We start from the raw sequence: 21,802 nt of genomic DNA, 5'->3' as shown, positions 1-21,802 counted from the left end.
GACAGCCCCTATGGGTCATGGCAGGTCTGCTTAAGGGGCTCCGGTCCCGGACAAGCAGGCGGTTCCTTCGGGACTGCTAGCGTCCAAAGGCTCAGCAGCCAGCGAAAGCACTGACTATACGTCGGAGCAAAGTAGCAGGCAGCAGAGCGGTAACCACCAGCGAAAACCCTAGCGGGTTTTGCAGCAGGAGGATACCAGTCGTCACGGTAGATTCTGCTGTGACAGCCCCTATGGGTCATGGCAGGTCTGCTTAAGGGGCTCCGGTCCCCGGACAAGCAGGCGGTTCCTTCGGGACTGCTAGCGCGTCAAAGGCTCAGCAGCCAGCGAAAGCACTGACTATACGTCGGAGCAAAGTAGCAGGCAGCAGAGCGGTAACCACCAGCGAAAACCCTAAGCGGGTTTTGTAGCAGGAGGATACCAGATCTCTAGCGAAAATCCTCACGGGTTTTTAGCAGGAGGACACCCGTCTGTTGCAGGCATATCTACGGGCTCAAACAGCCACAGTAGTAGCTAGCGACGGGCAGCATGCAAGGGTACCCGGGCTTGCCTGGGTGCCTAGCATGCATGGGTTCAGCAGAGACGATACCGCGGCTAACGCTGTGGGTGTAGTCTTAGCAGAACCAACTGGGGTTGTCACATGGCAGCGTTCCATGGCGGGACCGCCGAGTGATACCCTGGGCCCTAGAATAGCTGCTGGCTGTCCACAGGGACTGGCTGGCGATTATTCAGGGGTTGGGCTCGCAGTCTCTCACGGGACAGCGACCCAGGTGCATTCGGTGGCAGCTACAAAGACGAGCTACGGCTTGACTTCAGTGGTAGCCGCTATGCACCCGCCCATAGCTGCCGTGAGTGGTTCGCCACACACAGCGACCTTGGGCGAAGCTCTAGAGGGTACAGTAAGTAGCTTGAACAGCCTAGCTGATCAACAACCCACTTATGTCCTCGAGAGCCAGCGGAGCGTGGGTGATCCATTATCGTCAATGGGTCAATTACCCTCTCTTGATCGATCACTGTCAAATCAACAGGGCATAGCTCCATTGATTGACGCTGCCTATTCAGGTGGCGAGGTGATTGATCGGGGGTATGCACGCTCAGCTACCCGTGGTACTAGGCAAGCTCCCTCAGCCAAGGGACAGCCGGTATAGCGGGTACCCATACACACGGCTTGATTCCCCTTGCGGGGAACGCAGTGAGGCATGGGTACAGTGGTACACAGCCGGAGCCCTCACGGGCACCTACGCTGGAACCACGCATACAGCGGTACACAGCCGGGAACCCTCACGGGTACCCACGCTGATACCGCCCCGGTACCGCAGCCCCCGCCTTAGTCGCCACAGTCTCTGTGGCAACAAGGGGGGGGGAGGCGGTGCTGGTACTGCAGTACCATGGGGTTACCCTGGTGGCGGATCCTTTCAGGGTCAGCTGCCGGCTGGGTATGCCCCGTGGTACCCGCCGCAGGGTGTTTCTTCCACGGCCTAGCACCGTGGCAAGTGTCGCCCAGCGATGGCCACGCAGTACCAACATCAGCGGTTGACCAGGCCAGCCGGCATGGGGCTAACCCAGATCTTGATCAGGGTAGGCCCCGTGCTGCTAGCGCTAGGACGACGGCTGCGAGAGCATGCGGACCCAGTGGTGCCATGGCGGATACCTCAGGGTCTTGCGGGAGTACTCCCTCTTCTGCTGGCAGGTAGTCGGCGAGCCACACAGTGGTTATGCCTTCTTACCCGTTTTCAGATGCCCGTCCTCAGTTACCGTCATCATCGGAGCATGATACGGATACTGTGGGCGAGGGAAAGGAGTCGGAATCTGAGTCCGGTAGTGACATCACTACAATCTCCTTCCCCCGCTGCCCCGCGAGGGGAGCAACAGCACTGATCTTCCCCCGGACACCCTCTAAGGGGGAGTCCATGGAGGAGGACCAGGGGATCCTTTCAGTAGGATGCTCAGCTGCTGCTTCCTCACAGGAGACGCCTGCACTCTCATTCCCGGCAAACCTCACGGGTAGATATCGTAGGGCTGTCGAGCTCAGTAGAGCTATGACGCCGCGTGCTTGCACGCTTCCTCTGCGTGTAACGCGGGAGGACCACGGGACCTACCTGAGGGGATCCGAGAGGGACCCAGATGTCGTCAGCGACGCTCAGACAACATCTGAGCTCTTCCGCGAGGTGAGCCTATTAGCGGTGCTAACAGCTAGCCTCAACGAGAGCTCCATGGGCCTAGCCCATAGGGTGTCCACTCAGCGCCGGGGGAGGGGCCTGCCACTCCAATCGCTCAATGCGATGGAAGGGCATGGTCCTTTTCTCTTTGGATGCTTCTGCGCACGGTGGAGGACCGTGCAAAGAAGCTACCAACGGAGCACTCTGAAGAAGTCGGAAACTGCCCTTACCATGGGTAGGAGCTCCGACTTCAGCAGGCCGTGCACCACCAACAGTACCCGAGCCCACTACCTCTGCAGCACCCATTTCTGGGAGGCGCAAGGGTAGCACAGGAACAGCTGGCAAGCCCGAAGAAGAGCAAGCGCTCTTCCAAGGGAAGCTAGGCAGAGCATTCCTGGGGGCTCAGCGGTTTTTCCACAGGGGATCTCCCAGTGGGCGACCGCTTATGGCTTTCACCCAGAGGTGGGAAACCATCTCTTTGGCGCCTGGGTATGGTCAGTGGTGAGTGGGGGTTACAGACTGGCAACCCAGTCTCCCCACATTCGTCTGCACATTTCAGAGGTCCACAGTAGTGCCGTCAGACGGCCCCCAGCGTCGGGCACTACTGACAGGGATCACACAGCTTCTCACGAAGCGGGCGATTGTCCCGGTCTACCCCCCGTTCTACGGGTGATCTTGGAGCCATTGGCTCCAAGGAAGACCGGCGACGGGAGCCCCATCCGGAACCGCAGGCTGTTGAACACGTTCTTCAGGCCCAAGAGGTTCAGAATGGGGACTCTCGCCTCGGTGCTAGCCTGCCCCATCAGGGGCATGGGAACAGCATCGCTAGATCTCTCGGACGCCTATCTGCATATGCCAATCGCCTCTCAAGATCGGAGGCATCTGCGCTTCTAGGTACAGGATCAAAATTACCAGTTTTGATACCGGCCATCCGGCCTGTCCATCTCTCCCAGGGTGTTTAACACGCTTGGTCAGAGCGGTGGCAGCGTACCTGAAGCACAGGGGTGTCAACATCAGTTGCTACCTGGACGTTTGGCTCATATACGGACGCACTCCACTGAAGACTACGGGTCTCATGGGGTTGATAGTCCGAGGGTGCGGGACCCTGGATTTTTGATCAGCTCAAAAAGTCCAGCGTGGTCCCGACGCATGAACACCACTATTTGTAGGGGCCCAGATCACCCTCACGGAGGGGTTCGCGGTGCTCTCACCCGGCGGGTGACGAACATGGTGCGGTGTGCCTGACTCTTGGCCGAGTCTCGGGCAAAACCCGCTGTGGCATGGAGGAAGGTGGTAGGCCTAATGGCCAGTATGGTAGACCTCGTACTGTACTGCCGTTTCTACGTTAGGCTTACCCAACTACACCTTCTAGCCTGCTTGCAGGCCCAGTAAATCACCAATATCCCTCGCGGTTCCGTTGTCGGAGATCGCGAGAGGAACTCTGGTGGTGGACCCATCAGCTCAATTTGACCCAGGGTGTCAGGTTTCCTGCACCCCCGGTATGTCACGTAGTGACGACCATAGCGTCAAAACGGGGCTGGGGTCCACATCCACGGAGACTCCGTCTCGGGCCTATGGGGGCCATAGAGACAGAGTTTCACATCAACCTCCCTCGCTTACGAGGAGGTGATCGTGGAATCACATACCGTTGTCCTGACGGATAACACAACCGTGGTAGCCTACCCCAACAGACAAGGGGACTCCGGGCCACCACGATTGAGCCTGCATGCACGACACCTGATAGGGTGGTGCAAGTTCAGGCAGATTACGATGAGAGTGATACACATCGCGGGCGTCACCAGCATCCTCGCGCACAATCTGTCACGAGGAAGGGTGTCGGGACCAGCAGAATGGTCCCTTGCTCCGCAGGTCGCGCAGACGACATTCAATGGGATGTCCCACCCCTCGAAAGATCTGTTCTCATCTCATCGCAATCATCCACTGCCGTGTACTGCTCAAGGGTCGCGGACCCCAAGCATTCACCGTGGACGCTCTGTCCATAGACTGGGGAGGGATGACAGCTTATGCAGTCCCTCCGATCTCACTACTCATGAGGGTGGTGGCCAAGATCGGGTGGGAAGACTGCCTTGTCATTCTGCTAGCGGCAAGGCCGCTGGCACTCCCCGAGGTACCAGATCTACTCCGGATGCCCGGAGCGGAGGTACCCAGTCTAGCACTAGAGCACCTGCGGTTAGCTGCATGGCCCTTACCAGGGAACACGCAGCGGAGGGATACTTTTCATCAGAAGCTGTTTTTCTCATCGCCGGGGCTAGACGGAAGTCTACCCTCCGTACGTATATCCAGAGTCTGGCTCCATACTATGCTTGGTGCAATGAGACAAATAGCTCTCCCGCTAGAGCCTCTGTGCTGCTAGTTCCGGAGTTTCTGACAGAAAAGTTCCAAGCAAGACTTCAGCGGGCCACTGGGGCCAGCTATAAGTCAGCTGTCCTCTCCATTCACCGAGGTTTCGAGACGGGTCGACTATCATAGCCGATGGTTACCTTATTAGCCTACGCCTCGACGGTATGTTCAACGAGTGTCCACCAAACAGGAAAGTGATCCTCCTAAGGGATCCCAACACAGTCTTAGATTACTTTAAGGGTCACCCTTTTGACCTTCCGTCAAAAGCGACGCCTAAATACGTAACTCTCAAGATGGCTTTCCGGTTTGGCGTTGGCTTCGGGACGGCGGTGCTGAGTTGCACACGGTCTCGAGGTTAGCTTCCGTGTTCACAAACACTGGAGCGACACTGTTTCGGGCGCTCTGTTCTCGTGACTACTTAACGGGCGCGGTGCATACCGACATTCGTCCCTCTCCAATCCCCAGGGTTGGGCAAGGTTCGGCTGAAGCCAAAGATAGGCTGGGGTGTCCGATAAGGCGCTGCAGCACTATTTCTTCCGAACACAAGCCTTGCGAGGACTCACGACCGCATTCATCACCCTTACAGAGACTTTCGGTCCAGCCGCTGTCGCTATGGCTGGTCCAGGTGTTGGTGGGGTCCGGGGATCGCGAAGGTTTCGCGTCCCGACCCACTCGACACGCAGCTATCTCATCATCTTGGGTATACCGTTCGGTTGTCCCTTGAGGAGATCTAGTAGGCGGTGTCCCGAAGCCACCTTCGCCTTCTCTATACGATACTTCCGTTTACGTTAGTAATCAGAGACGGGCGGAGGTTTACCGGGACATTGTTCGGGCGATCATAATACGGTGGTGTACGGGTACCAGGTTTTCAGACTATACAGAATACTCAGCATGGTAAGAACCAGTGTCGCTATTCTTAACCACCAAACTTATTAAGTAAGGAGGTTTATGTCTGTGATCGCGTGGTCCTTTTTGTTTTCCCGACCGTTGGGGGAAAATATTTTCTGACCTCGCTGAAAACCATCGTTACCGCTCCCGATCCCTGATCAGATGCTGACCAATCTTGTACCTCCATCCGTCGGTTACTTGCTAGATCGATCTTTCAGATGTTGATGCAAGAAGTATCTTAATCAACATCGAAGCGGTAAGATCGACCGGTGTACTGAGTCTAGTCCCAAACAAAAATGTTTGGTAGACTCATAACCGTGCGATCTTACCTTTCCGATGTTGATTATCCCGACCCCGCCACCCCTACAAGTTTGGTCCGAGTAGGGGATCCCAAGTCGGATAAGGGCGATCATATGGTGTGACGTCACCTTTTGGGTGAGTCCACCGGGGATCGGGGTTTTGTTATTTATTCATTTATGTGGGACAAAATGACTATTGGTTTTTCCGCATCTCGGGATCGATGCAAGAAGTATCTTAATCAACATCGGAAAGGTAAGATCGCACCGGTTATGAGTCTACCAAACATTTTTGTTTGGGACTATTATTGTTTGTAATGTCTCATGTATTTCATGTTTTATCTTGCTCGTTTTGCCTATGTCACAATTCCTACCTTTGATCTGAATGGATCAGATTAGATCTCTAAGTGTAATATAAGAAGTAGATATATTTTATTTATTCCAAGTATTGCAAAATATAACAGACTTGGCTAAATCACACCTAAGCCTAAGGAGACTGCCATAAACAAGATTATTGTATCCAATAAAATAAAAATGTTGCAAGCTTCACAAACTTGTTCACATGAATTTTAGCCAATTGGTAAATTTTGACTGGAAAGATGATAACATCATTTTGATCTCTTTGCCACCTGCATTTGTGTCCAAATTCACCACAGCTTCTACATTCAATTGGGTATTTGAAATGACATTCACTACTTGTAGGATATGTTAATCCACAATCAATAATGGACCCAGTTCACACTAGTATGTTTTAGTCATTGTGTCGTAATAACCCGATTATGATAAATGAATGATGAGAGCGTCCACACGGTCAGCACTTTGTCATTGTGTCTTGATCAATTCTGGTATACACACACCATTGCAATCACAAAGTCCATAAATACAATGACACACAGGTAATTTTCATCGGCAATTACAACACGATCTTGCTACAAAACGGCCCAATGATCATTCACAAATAATGACACGATTGTGGTAGTATGCCAACAACATTGAGCGGACACATAATACTTTTTTATTTTATTTAATCATCTTTATTAACCAAAAGAAGAAGAACATATATCCCCAATATTATACGATCATAATCGACAGGAAAAAACACACTCGTTTGGAGCGGGTCCAAGACAGGACTACTTTTACATGCCAGTTTAATAGTCATCAGATTGGTAACACAATATTATGGCAATATATTCATCTCTTTTACAGGACCTAGAGAAACAGCTAAAGGATTGGGAATGGAAACACAGATTATACAAGCGAATGAAGACAGGATTTGAACATGCAAGTAAGTATTGCTGCTTTATAGCATATAATTATGGTTCAAGATTGGAGGGCTGAATTGTGTAAGTGTACCAATTACCTTAAAGTTTCACTTTGGAAATTAAAGATTGTAACAAGTAAGCAAAGAACCAAACAAGAACATGTCACATTGTTTCAACCTGGCTGAAGTTTTTACAATAATTTGTAACAATCCATCATTATAATTCCTTCATTATTGTGACATAATGTACAAAATACTTTTCATTGTAATATATCAAAATATACATACATGTATTTTACTAACACGTGGCAAACTGCCCTATTGGATCAATTAGCCTTTTGATTTGGGGCAATTAAAAGAAAAAACAACTGCTCAGATATGGCTTCAGATACCAGGAAAGTGAAGATAAATATGAATTGTCAATTAAAGCATGAGTTGGCAAAATTGACAGTCACATTATTATAGTAAATAATAAGAGTATTCCCTGTGTTGGAACAGACTGTAGATCATAGGTCCTGTATACATGATGTCTACACATTAGAGTATAAAGTACTATCTGCCCTAATCTACCCTGTTAGCTTTAGCATCTATAATGGTTACTCTTTATTTGTCAAGTTGTTAAGAAACAATTTTGAGCCCACTTCTATTCACTATGTATATCAAAGATCTGGCTCTAACTGTGTCCAGTGGTAACAAGTGGCAATAAATTCAAATTTTAATATTTGGACAATTTTTGGAAATAAGGGGCCAAAAACATGCATTTTTGGGCATTTTTCGTATACTGTGACAATCAAGCCCAAAGACTTGTACAAAGACTAATTTCAAATTTTTGGAAAACAAGTTTTCTAATCTCTTTTATAACCAATAAAAAAATGAAACATAAAATATTAAAATCTTAGCCTACACCCAAGATTTTGAATGCTTAGACTTGTGCGAAGTCTAAGAATTTTGCGACTACAATTGCATGTTTTTGGACCATTTTAATATAATATTAAAATTTGACTTTAATTGCCACTAACTAAAGGATTAGGATTTAGATATGTTTCATTTAGCAAAATAGGATAATATTTTTAATTCCAAAATATTAGTGCTGTATTTTTCTGGAATAGGGAGTAGAATACCTCAATTAAACCTCAAATGAGAAACTAGTTGGAACAAATGTATTCAGAGAAGAAAGTCCAGTTTAGATGCTGAGGGAAACTGGGGTACTCAAAATCAATGCAAGAGAGTGGGGATGGACTTTAATCTGTGGTTCTGGAATTTTCTGGATTATCATAGTTTCTGGAATTGACTATTATACAAATATTGACTGCTAGAGGGCACAGTTAAAATTATAGGCCGAGGTGATGTAAAAACCATGACTATGCCCGAAGCAAAGCTGAGGGCATAGTCATGGTTTTGACATCACCGAGGGCCTATAATTTTAAACTGTGCCCCTAATATTATTAAGCAGTCAATATTTGTTTTATATACCGAATAATAAAGATTCTTCTCATTTGATTGGTTAAAAGATTTCCTGAGCTGACAAGGCCTACAAGATGCTGCATAGGCCATGATTTTGAACTGTAATTGAAGTAAAATGCACAGTGCAATGAGTGCATACAAGAGCAAGGGTGCAGAATTTGGACCGATATCTACCGATTTCATATCTAAAACCCTACCGTTTCTGTGCTAACATCACACACTGCCGAGTCTTCAAGTCGTAGTAATTTGTCTAAAAAGTGACATTTGGCAGGTATAAATCCTTGACATGTAACAGAGGTCAAATTCATCATGAACTGTGACCCGCTAGTCTCTTTACAACACTGTAATCAACGCTGACCTTATAGTGGGTGCGTAATGTATACAAGCGATCTGTGTATTCGGGGTTGCGACTATCCAATTATTTATCGGGCACAGTTGATTCTATGCCCTGGGCACAGTTGCTTATGATGTCATCTTGACAGAAAAAAGGGGGCACAGCTATTTTAATGACTCCACTTTTAACCAATCAGATGAGAGGAATATATATATGAGGTATATAAATTGTGTTGTTCAACTCCCCTGGTGGTAAAAAATGAAACTGTTAATTAATTGAGATGAGGTAAGCATTATATTAATATCACACAAGTGTAGCTCATTAGATCGTTAAAAAAAAAAAAAAGTGTGTGAATCCCACTTGTTCTCAATTGTTCAGTATATTAATAAGTTTGTTGATTACAGCCATTATTCTTTAGATATTAATGCGCATGCGCATCTCCTTACTTCCAATGAAAGGCAGATTCTATCTATAGGGCTTCTCCATATATATAAATAGATAGTAGAAGACAAACTTTCCGCATTTACATTTTGGATCATACATGGTGATGCGTGTGTAGGAATACATTGCTTGATAAATCTTTGATGTTTTCAGTCGCGTTTGATGGTTGCTATATCAAATCAACATGCAGCTTAGTAGATTATTCTCTTCAGGGTCCCATGCTCTCAAAAGACCACGTTGTAATTCAGATTCTGAACATGAAAAAAAGTCTACACTAGATAGACCGATAAGAAGATTCTTCTCTTTAAGGCGTAGAGATATCAAAGTGAGAAAACAGCGCTGTCGCTTGTATCCAGATGACAAACTATGTTCTTCACAAGAAAAACTATTGAGCTCTTCACTGGATGATTTATATGCATGGAGTCAGAGTTTACCACCAACCCCTACCAGTAGGTTGACACTGTATACATGTATTCAAATGTGATAATTATGAAGTCTGTAAATACTCACCTTTATCAGGAGATCGACAAAAGCACTTATCACCTGCTAAAGTAACTGAATGCCAAACTGCTGAATGCACATACAATAGAAGTTTATAGATACACATATCGTCCAAAGATATTTGATGAGCAGAGTACAGACTTTCACATGTTTGTGCATCACTAACGGAGGGTGAAATCATGCTTCATGCAGCCAAAATACATACTGCGATTATTGGTACTAACAAGATGTATTTTTGTATTGTTTTATTGTAGGGATACCGGACCGTCCTGCCAGTGTGACATTATACACAACTAGTAGTTCTTCTTTATTGGTGGAGTTTGAGGAGCCTACAATTTCAAATGGTGCTGCAGTTACAAGATATAAAGGTAATTTGATTGCATTCTATCCTTGTACGGGAGATTGGACTAGCAGTAAAGGGACTCAAATTTGCTGTAACTCTTGAATTCAAGATATCTTGTTTGGGGCATCAAATTATTTAGAAAAGTATTTTGGTGAAAGTGTTGGAAAGCCACACCCAATGATGTCACTGACATCAAGGTATCAAAAAAAAAGGTATCAAATTTGCTATAACTCTTGAAGATATCTTGTTTGGGGTATCAAAATATTGAGAAAAAAAGTATTTGGGTAAAAGTGCTGGAAAACTGCACCAGTAAAATACACAATGATGTCACTGACAGTAGTGAAGATCAATACTTTATTAGTTTTATATAGGCCTATAAGTATTAATAGTTACCCTTATCTTGATCATTTCAGTGGAGTGGAGTAAGTCTGCTGATTTCTGTCCTCTATGTGGTGAACATATCCTCTACGATGTCACGGGATTTGTCTTACAGGATACATGGGCTTGATAAGGTATGTCATACTGGTCCATATGATTGTGACCAATAGTAATAATGTACTGCATGTTGATTCAGTCTAAGAGATATGAAGAAAATTGGTTAAAAGTAGCAGAATACATTTAAAAAAAATTAAAACAAACTTAATATTGGTCTCATACTTTTCAAAGAGCACCATCACTCATACCTGTTGTAATAATTAGGTATTTTGTGAATTTTCTGCCTAGAGTTATTCATGTTCGATGTGCACAATATGGTTGTTGGCTGTAGCGAATGCTATCACACACTGCGAAACCCAATTGAATGCAAGAACTAGGTCTGATTGATTGATTGATTGAAAAACAATACATTTATTCTCTGTTTTCTTTAGAGTATAAATCAAAACTCTTAGAGTTAGTTTTTAACTTTATGCAGTTTCATTTCCTCATTTAGTATTATTTCTTATTTGTTTTTCATACTTTGTATTATCAGGGCACCAAATACTATGTGAGAGTATCAGCTTTCAACATGAAAGGATTTGGGCCTCCACAAATTCCTGATCCTGGCTTTGGTGTTCCATCAAGTAAGTCTGCACTATCAATTGACTTATTCTTGTTTTAAGTGTGCTGTAATGAAGTGTGCTGAGGCTTGTAGATCAACATCAGCGTTGTACCTGTACGTGCGCTAAATCACTGCTTTAAAAACATTTTATGCAAGATGTAAATAATAAGATTGACCTTAATTTGGGTCTCTAAAGCAAGCTCCTACCAACTAGAGCTATCAATGCATCAAAGTATGCTAGATGTAGTGTATAGATGTAAGATTCTTATCGGAGCTGCAAAAGTATTAAGCCTAAGCATTTGAATTATATTACATATAATTGCACATAGACATCTGTAATTTGTGGAAGCAGCAGCAGCATGGATAAGAACTGACAATAGTGGATTGTAGGAATAATCCAACTCTTTTTATTGCTCTACTAGGTTGGCGAGATATGGATGGGAGCCGACCAAGAGCTAGCGGAAAACTAAGCAAAATTGATGAACTCTTCCAAATAGTGCGCGATGCACGGCCTACAGAAGCAGGGGAAATGAAAAGTAAGTCATCTATTCACTGATACAAAACTTGCTATTCACTGATACATTCTACTTGGATGTTTCTGAAAAGGATTGCTTCATCAGGGTATGGGATATGCACAGTCTTTCTACAAATGTCAATTTGGGTTTGCATGCCAAGTGAATAGTGAACAGGGCTTTTAGAAACAAATGTGCAAAGCTCATACTCTCTGATTTATATGAGTTTATATATGGCTGTGTAGGCATATAGAAAAGTATGCCACTTCCTTATAAGATTTGTGTTAGCAAAATTTAAATCACTTTTCATCTGAAATTGTGAGGGTTTGTGTGGGATGGTGTATCTGTGGTGTTTTTACAACTCCATTTTGTTTATTTTTCTTGTGAATTGCAGCAACATCACCCAGAGCATCACCCAATCAAGTAAGAAGAACCATGAGGAAAAGTCTCAAGAATTTCTTCCAATCAGCTCCAAAGTTTCAGAAAAATTTAAAAAGGTTAGTTGATATATCCGTCTCCACCGTGCTTTCATAGAATTCTTTTGGTCATATGTAACCAACCTGTTTTGTTTTTGTTGTGAAGAAGTTGATTGAGCACATGGATATGGTGTTTAGACTCTGATTCAATGGGAGTCTGAGCTACACAGTCACTTAACCTGTTGGACACTACTGGTCATCTAACAGCACTTTTGATTGGTTGATAACTTGAAATGCTTATTTCAATTGCCAATTATGACTAGGCTTTAAACTATTTATGGTCAAACTTGCATTTACAGATGATCTTATTAATACCCTCCTTGATTGCTTCAAAATTGGACACAATATTCATTTTGACCAATCGGCAGGTAGTTCTCATGGGGTTAAGTTTGTTCTTGTGAAATAATTGAGCTAGCTGAAATTCCCCTGGATAAATAAGTAACTGTAAAACCTGCACTTGTATTCATTGTTCAGTTGTAAACTAATTATTATTTATTTGCTTTTTTCATTCCAGCCGAGGTGTTTACTTGGCGTCCATGTTATACAGCGAAGATAAGATCTTAGTAACAACAGAAGACTGTCTTCCAGTGGTTGAGGTCGATGAGAACTTTGCCAGCAATTTACATCAAGAATTCCTCTGGTTTATGAAGGTAAATTGTCTGCCTATGTCTATTCTATGTTTGTATGTGTAAGGGACTGTAATAAGCTAAGCTTACATGTAAGGGAAAGAGAGAGAGAGAGAGAGAAATAGATGGACATTTTTATATAAATGCTGATCTTGAATTTGAGAACAATAAAAATGTGATATATTTATAGTGTTGCTAAAAACAATCCAAACTTACTGTTTTCAGCCATTTGTTGCCTTTATGTCTTTATCTTTCAATTATAGTAGTATTTATATTTGATACATTTGATTGCAGGTTGCTAGTACATGGGAAGATATTGACACTATGCGATTAGATTTAGAACGAAGCAATGCATCATCTGCATCAGTAGTGTTCCGTGGACAGATGTTAAATGCAGCAGCACAACTCCAATCAGCTCTTGGCATCCAAGATTTAGGCCAACTGTATTATGAACCAGTGAGGGACCAACACGGCAGTACTGTTATTACAATTATTAACCAGGTTAAGGTCAGTAGTAATTACACTTTTTTTTCAATTATAACATTGTATAAGGCTTCAGCTGACCATGTATTAGCAATCATATGCCAAAGAAAAATTGATTGCTAGTCAATTAAAGTGCATGAAACCCTTTTGTTATTTAACTAAATGACTAAGGTGGTGGTAGTGAAGCTTAGACTTGGGGAATATTTCATACATGGAACTAAATTCACAGTTATCAAGTTGCAAAACATGGAAATGGGCAAAAAAATTCAATTTTAATTTCTGGGAAGGGTGAATATCCTTATGCTATCCCCACTCACAAGTTATGACTGCACATTTATCAACACAAAATGTTTTTCCTTGGCAAATTCCACTAATATCAGGTACTTGGCTTCGCTTTTTGTTATAGGATCCAAGAATTATCCAGACAACATCATTAAAATGGAGTTCTATTAGTCGTATGCAAAAGAGGAAATCAACTATTACGACTGAAGCGCCTCAGCAGCTGAGATGCTTGTCAATTCTATACAGGTAAGATTACAAGAATATGAGTTACGAAAATTGGTTTGTGATGTTTGTTTGTTTGTTTGCTTGTTTGTTTATTTTGTGTGTGCATGTTTTTCTATAATTCAGTTGAGAACACTTGCATTCAGATAATTGTTCCTTAGGCTCTTGGCCTATTTGATTTTTTTTTTTAATAATTTTATTTTTTGAAATTCTTTACAGGAGAAGATACTGTACCACAATAATAGTCAAGTGCCACTTTCCAAAGGCTTGTACGTCGGCTACCTCAAATTACGGAGTTCTGTAGACACAATACGTGTGCAAGTACCCCAGAAGGCTCCTAACGTTGTTCCACATATCAAAATACGAAATAATCCAAATGTATCTAAGGAAGAATGGGAATGGATACATAGTATTGACAATTGTGAGGTAAGATACTTTGCTATTTGTGTTCTTGGTTTTTGGATTTTTTTTCCTACAAATTTAACATAATAATTGTAATATTGTAATTATTTGTAAAATTACAGACAAATATGCTGTAACTTAGCACATAACGAAGCAGAATGTTAAAAAAGTAAAAATTTTGGCTTGCACTAAAATTATCCTACTGCTACTGCTAAATCAGTAAGACATGATAGATACAGGGTGTATCAGAATGATTGGTACCCATCAATATACAGTGAATATGGCCAAGACTGCCACATGAAAATGCAGCATAAAAGCCACCTTAATTGTAGGTTTATGTCATAAAAGGTCATTAAACAAAGAATTGTAATCATCTCAAGAGGATATAATGTTGAATGTGGAAGAAGGAGCTATTTTTGTATAGGGCAATGAAGATGATGGGTACCAATCATTTTGGTACAGCTTGTATTATCATATACCAGCTCCCTGTTACACTTTGGTATGGTGAGTCAAAGGAGATGCAGCGCATTATCCAAGAAGAAAATTGTGCTCTGCTGGGGCTTGTTTGATCTTAATGCATATTTTGTAGGTAGTGATTATCGTGTTTTTAAAATTTGTCTGAAGTTAAAAGTTTTGCTAATTCTCTTCTTTCATTTTGATTTCCAGGTCAGAGAAGGTCCCACAAAAGTGCAAGAGCAATTTCAACGTAGTGTAGCGGCAGCTTGTAAGACACTTCTGAAGAAAATGGGTGTTTCTGATGAAGAAGCTATTACACATAGGATATGTGATTTAGAAGTCATAGAACTGAATAATGAGGTACAGTGCAAACAGACAATCACCCCCCCCACACACACACACACCCCCCCACCTACGTGTGTTCACCTCCAAATGAACAGTATTTAGGATTATGTAAATGTGAACTCTTGAATTGGCATTCTATTGACATACTGAAGAGGTTTTCCGCCATTTTTTGTGTGTATGTGTATAAAATTAAATTTTACGTAGCAGCTGTGGACAGTATATCTAATGCACAATAGAAGACCCCCGAAACTGGGGATGGTCTCCTATTTCAAATATGAAATGTTACATGTTCATGTTTTTTGGCAAACACACGTGCACACCCTTAAACGTGTAGATTTAATTGTTTTATCAGAATTTATTCAATTATGAAAGCCATAACAAATATCAAGCATATACATAATCTTGTTAAGATTGTTACGGAGAAATGTCTACCATTTAATTGGACCATTGTTGGTACAGACTAATAAAATGAAGAAAAATGATGATATTTATAGACAGGATAAACTGGATAAAACTTAATTTATTCAATTATGAAAGCCATAACAAATATCAAGCATATACATAATCTTGTTAAGATTGTTATGGAGAAATGTCTACCATTTAATTGGACCATTGTTGGTACAGACTAATTAAATGAAAAATGGTGATATTTATAGACAGGATAAACTGGTTAAAACTTAAATTATTAAAAGAGAAATAAGACCAGTTAGTGATTTGCATGTTGGGATGTTAATGGTTGAGGAGTGCAGATGCATTGGTTTATCTTATTTCTCAAGCAACAAATGATAGGCAAAAACGATGTGCTAATTAATTTTATTTCAGTTATTAGAGCATTTATATCAAGAAACTCAAAAGGTCCTTTTCACTTTTCTGTTTTTGTTCTTTCCTGATTTTAATTTGATTTGATTTTGATGTTTTTCCTATTAGGTTTGCTTCATCATGTTGTTCCCTCCAACAAGTAGTGTATGCCTGGGTCCTGGTACAGCACATAGTGAATGGTTGGCATCTGAAGACTACATCCCTATTCAGGTTCATCTGTTTGAAATGAGTAAGTAATCAATCAATCAAGTAGTCAGTCAATCAGTTAGTCAAGTGCTTAGTCAATCAACATTGATTAACTTCTGGAACAATATTTTATTTTATTTGTGTTCCACTATTTCAAATTTCACATCTGTTTTTAACATTAGTATCATTACATTGTTATGAATATTAAATATGCAGTTGTTCTCTTTGTTCATAGAAAATTGCAGTATACAAGAGAATGAAGAGAAAAACTGAAATTGAATATGTTTTGAGAATTCTGGTTATGCCAACAAATTGTTCATTATGACATACTATGAAGTTATCTATATTATCAGTGGAATAACGCGGTGGTGATGGGAGAATTTTGTACTGGGGTAATTCACAAAGAAGATTACTCCGCACCACACTTCCCCAATAAAACACAAAATGTATTTAAAACTTGCTATTGGTTATTATTACTAAATTGTCCACAAACGGTCTTCAGGTGAATGTACTTTGGGTTCTATACTAATAAGTGTCTTTTCTTATCTCTGTGTGTAGTCCATATGGCAACATACCACAGTGACTTCATAAAGCGATATACAAGATTGTCATCCATCTTGGAAATGGACGCCCTCATTGCTCAACATATGCTCAGGGAAGCGTTTTCTGATGAAGAAGTAAAGGAAGCTAAAGCAAGACAGGATCAAATAACCGACTTCCAAGCTGTAAGTTTAAAAGATCAATGTTTTATATTTTTAAAGGTGCTGTCACTGATTTCAAAAAAATCTAACAAATCATCAAAATCAGGTTGTTGCATTTTTATAACAAGTATAGGTGTCCTAGCATACCTATACTGTGATAAGACAGAAAACAACATATTATAACAGTCAAATTTAACTTTGGAGGGTTCTGTCTGATCACTCGAAGTCCCTTTTCATCAATTTTTGTGTTTTTATTCAATGCCAAACAACTTGTGTTTCTTAAGTGTACCATGGACTCTACCCTGAATACAGAGATGTCGCATGAAACAGTCATTTGTATGTAATTCAATTAATAATTTATCAATTTACTTGTTTGTTTTCTCATCATACACAGCAACTTGACACAACATGGAAAGGAATGCGGTGGATCATGGATGTTGTCCAATATGCACGAGACAAACAAATCAAGGGAGGTGTGCCCCTCTCAGTACTATGTGCACCACCCCCTTCACCAGTGGAATCACCCACTGATGCAATATTCATCAACAACGATAGACTCATTAAAGGTGCGTAAATTGTGATATTCTGTAACTTTGTTGTTGTGTGGTTTGGTATTTTAATATTAGCTTAATTTTCTGGACAACTAACAATTGGTTATTCCAGTTGAAATCCATATATCCCATTTGGAAGACTTGACTTTAATATTGAAGTGAAGTCAACCCCATTTGAACCATATCTTCCATAGGGGTGTACGGATTTTAGTGGAATATTTCTTGCACTGCTTGATGTATTTTTAATGAGTTTAAACATGCACATTTTTCATATTATACAGATACTATCTTTTCTAAGCTTGAATCATTTACTGGTCAAATAAACATGACTCTAGAATTTAACTATTTCAACTGAATTTTGGTGGTTTGGGAGACAAAAATAAGGGTCTGTCTTGAATTTGAGAAGAGATTCAAGATATAGGCAAACCCTGTACTAAAATAGATACTCTAATCAACAAAAACAATAAAGAAATTCACAAATTTTAATGAAATCTATCATTCTGTGAAACAAGCAAGTTTATAGTAAATGTTAACATTCTATGCAAATTACTGGATCTGATTAGAATGGGTTTTACTGATCCTGAAAGAGTGGATCTGTTCATAAACACTTGCTTCTCTCTTCTTGTTTTGTACTAACTGAAGTGTGTGACTTGCTTCTCTTTCTAACAGAGAGTGATACTTCCCAACTGCACTTGCCACTTCCTGTCAATGGGCATTCACAATTGACAAGCGCCCTCACTGGGGAGCAACAATCTGGAGTGCTGCGTGTCTTCCCTGCCTACAACTCTGGTTTAGCTAAGGGAACTAGTGTGAAGGTATGATAGCTAGCTCCCTCAATGTATCTCATGATTTCTTTGTTTGCATTTGTTTGTTTGTCTTCTTTCTGCCAGTGATGTGAAATAAAATTGATTAATGGAGCTTGAGTTTTGGCATTCTTGTAATACTGCTGCACAATTCACATTAATTTACAGAGGAAATAAATTGAAAAAAGAAAAAAATTGCAAAATATAACTGAATTATGCTCAAACATCACGGACTGAAAGCAATGCAAACTATTCACTTTGTCGAGTGTCCATGTCACATTTTCCAGGCACAGTTCAGGAATCAATGATTGTTGATATACAAACACCTGTTAGTAGCCCTTGGTCATGAGTTACAGAATGATATTCAGTTATGTAATAACATATCATTATTTAAAGCTCCTACTTTGGCCATCTATATACTACAAGCAAATTATTCCTAAACTGTCTGTATATGTGGATGGTGCAGGAGATACAATATTTGTAGTTGTTGGTGTATTCTTTCTGTCATTCAATCTTTCTCATTGAGTGCTTTTGTTGAAGAGATTGTGTGTAGCATATAGGCCAAATTGAAGTAAATATTAAATAAATAAACACGAATATTTGAAACTGGAAGGAAGGAAGTATTTATCAAACTGATTCATATACTTGTGCCTTATAAAAGATTAGTACCTCATGTATAGACCACAGCAATGTGTATTTGTTTACATCTTTGAAAATGTCTTATTTGCGGACACAACCTAAGATAAATAATAAGAAATAATTGTTTATTTGAGATCGCAGCAAACCGTTATACAATACAATCATACTAACTGGTTCTTATTTTGATATTTTTGCCCACACAGTTACAAGTAACCGTCAAAACTTCATGTCAAGAAATAATCAACCTAGTCATCCAGCAACTAAACAAGGCCGTGGAAAGTCGGCATATTGATGCACCACTTTATCCTGAAGAACAATGGCAAGATTTCTGTCTGGTAGCTGTCATCGGAGGTAAAGAACACGCCTTCCCAGATAACTTCTGTCCATTACAACTTCAAAACCCCTGGACACAAGGACATTTGTATGTGCAACCAAAAGAGACAGGATTGTCTTTATTAACTGCTGGTCCATCAACAGCAGTGTGAACTAAGTGCAATATTTCATTTTGTTGTTAACTTGATATGGACAAGCAATACAGACAATGTGACAAGGAGGGTAGAACAACAAAGAATTGCGTATCATGTTATCTGTTTCAGTGCTGTATGTATCGTGTCTGACACTGCCCAATAAGTAGGCCTACTATTTCCAGTATTTGCCAATGTGTGCATTATTGTATAGGTATTCTTCTTAGATAGAGTATTTGATTACAATGTGAAACATTTATTCCATAGTAACAATTCAGTTGTGATCCAGTAGACCAATCAAGATACTTGATACAGGTTTAGTGTTTTTATACGTGGACACTGTTCATGAATGTAACCAATCAATTATCAAATGGACGTCCATGTAACACATCCACATACAGAAATTGAATCCTGTCAACTACTGACATTTGTGACCATCAAAAAAGAGCAAAGGTGTGTTTTTATGCATTAAGGGTCAGGAGATCAAAAGGTGTGTTGAAAAACTTTTTATATTTGGTCCAAATTCAATGCACGGTGAGGCAATGAAACTCTTTTGATTGGATCACACTTGCTGCGTATATTCAAGATGTTATGAATATATCATACATACTCCATATTGTTCATTTTTACAAGAAAAGTTTCCATTTTCCCTTCTCCTGTGGAATTCATTCAAATTGATGAAAATTATCAAATTTCTGATTATTTTATTTAATAGTTGGAAGAGTCCTTGCATTTGTTTCAAAATTCAATAATTTTATGTAAAGTGAAAATGCAGTATAGAATGATAATACAAGACAATAAAATACAATACAAATTATACAATACAAAATACAGACTAGTAGGGGAGAGTGGGGTAATCCCAGCCACCTTTCTACAGTACAAAATAATGCAGTACAGTACAAAGTAATACATTACAACATAGTGCAACACATACATGCTAATATGAGACATTGCAATATTACACAGAACATAAAACAAAACAACAGAATATAAGAAACACAAAACTTAAACACATTGCAACACAGCACAATACAACGTAACATAACACAAAATAACACATTAAAACATAATGCAAAACAATAGACCTCAAATCAAACAATTTCATACACAAGAAGAAAAAACACATGATTTTTGCTGCTTTTATAACAAAATTATTACTAAAAATATTGGAAAATAGAACCAAATATAAATGCATCAACCCGCCCGAAAATGAATCAAGCCTACGTGACGCGAACGTGTGCGAAAGTACTGCGCGTAGTACGCGGAGTGCACATTATACACAATCAATGCATGGTTTGGCTTTTTCTAATGCTTGCTCTGATTGGTTCTCACTATTTAAGAGTGTATGAATACCTTACAACACAATGTACAACCACAAATCAAGCAAAACAATACAACACAACAAAACCAGGCAACACAGTGCAATGCAACATAATGCAATGTAACACATTTCAATGCAACAACAATATAGAATTATGTATGACCTCAGGCAAGCAGTATGACATTATAAAACCAGCTTCAGAATGTTCCAGAAAAGTTTGTGTTTTGCATAAACATTGTTGTGTGGAGTCCTAATCTATGCTTAATGCTTTTAATTACATCAGGTAAATAATTGTGTCAAACAATGGAGGATCTCTAATTATTAATCAAAACAACCTATAGTTGGTGAGCACACGCCCATGTGTGGCAGCAGCATTGTTTTGGGTGAAGATTTTACAGAACTAGCAAAGGGCTGACGTGTTTAATAATGGTTTTTGATGACCCATTGTGTTACACAGCATCATTTTGGAATATTCTCAATTTTGTATATTCATCAGCAACACCTTTTCTATAATATAGGATGTCCTCCATTGTTTGACCTGGTTATTTAACTGAAGTAATTAAAAGCATTATGCATAAGTTAGGACTCCATCCAGCAATGTTTATGCAAGAAAGAAACTTTTTTTATTAGTTGACCTGCTCAATGAGTACATATCAAATAATTGTTGTTTTGATGTAGCTGTAAACATTAAAAAATGCAAAACAAAAACAAACAAAATAAGATGTAAAGCATTGAAAATCCATTTTTACTTATATTTCCATTAACATGCAACTCATTTTGCAAAATCATTTCATAAAAGTCACAAAACTGAAGGTTTAACATAACATCTTTCATTTGCTTGCTTTGCTTTAGCAACATTTGCATAGCATATATTTGAAGCAAATCAGTGCACTCATGTATCATAGGGTATGAAAGATATCAGTGATGCCGATTTCATTTTGAGACAAATGCTTGACAGGGTAACGCACTGAGTGCAATGAATTAACCTCTTCTTGAATAATTGATGCGACACATTTTATGCATTTAATACACACAGAAGTTTGCCGTGACAGGAGGTAAACTGTTATTGTACTCTTCTATAGTATAACCTAGCCTGTTAAGATGTAACAGAATAGAAGACCCTTGATGTACAAAGCAACAGGAATTAGCAACAACTTTGAGAACACACCAAGTAAATAACTGAAGTGGGGTGAATTCTGAATGTGGCAATTTGGTGGTAAAAATAGTATCTTGCTTAGGCCAAAAAAAAATTAAGGTTTGTCTCAAAGCTCACAAGTGGGTTGAAAACAAATGCGTAATGCAATATTTTTTTTATATTCCTGGCTTCATAGATTTTATTTTAAGAAAACAAAAATGATTTTCGCCAAATTTTTCCTGATTTTTTTTTTATAATTTTTGAAACAAAAAAAATTCTGCATTTCTTTTTTTTTGAA

General features: G+C 40.4%; 1 protein-coding gene across 1 annotated transcript in view; it reads left to right on the top strand.

The window, feature by feature from the left end:
• LOC140157512 (ankyrin repeat and fibronectin type-III domain-containing protein 1-like) overlaps positions 1–21,750 on the top strand; it is a 261,195-nt gene extending 239,445 nt beyond the window's left edge. Inside the window, 18 exon segments of the mRNA XM_072180736.1 lie at positions 6,908–6,986; positions 9,957–10,070; positions 10,459–10,520; positions 10,522–10,557; positions 11,013–11,103; positions 11,504–11,617; positions 11,988–12,090; positions 12,584–12,719; positions 12,990–13,202; positions 13,585–13,672; positions 13,675–13,706; positions 13,902–14,108; positions 14,751–14,900; positions 15,813–15,933; positions 16,449–16,615; positions 16,986–17,157; positions 17,812–17,957; positions 18,788–21,750. Of these exon segments, the coding sequence (XP_072036837.1) occupies positions 6,908–6,986; positions 9,957–10,070; positions 10,459–10,520; positions 10,522–10,557; positions 11,013–11,103; positions 11,504–11,617; positions 11,988–12,090; positions 12,584–12,719; positions 12,990–13,202; positions 13,585–13,672; positions 13,675–13,706; positions 13,902–14,108; positions 14,751–14,900; positions 15,813–15,933; positions 16,449–16,615; positions 16,986–17,157; positions 17,812–17,957; positions 18,788–19,069 (2,313 nt within the window). The 3' untranslated portion in view covers positions 19,070–21,750.
• The last annotated feature ends 52 nt before the right edge of the window (positions 21,751–21,802 follow it).

The sequence above is a fragment of the Amphiura filiformis genome, chromosome 1 (genome assembly GCF_039555335.1).
Source record: "Amphiura filiformis chromosome 1, Afil_fr2py, whole genome shotgun sequence".
Taxonomy (NCBI): Eukaryota; Metazoa; Echinodermata; class Ophiuroidea; order Amphilepidida; family Amphiuridae; genus Amphiura; species Amphiura filiformis.
Note: the sequence above shows the minus strand (reverse complement) of the source record. Positions and strands in the feature narration are given on the sequence as shown.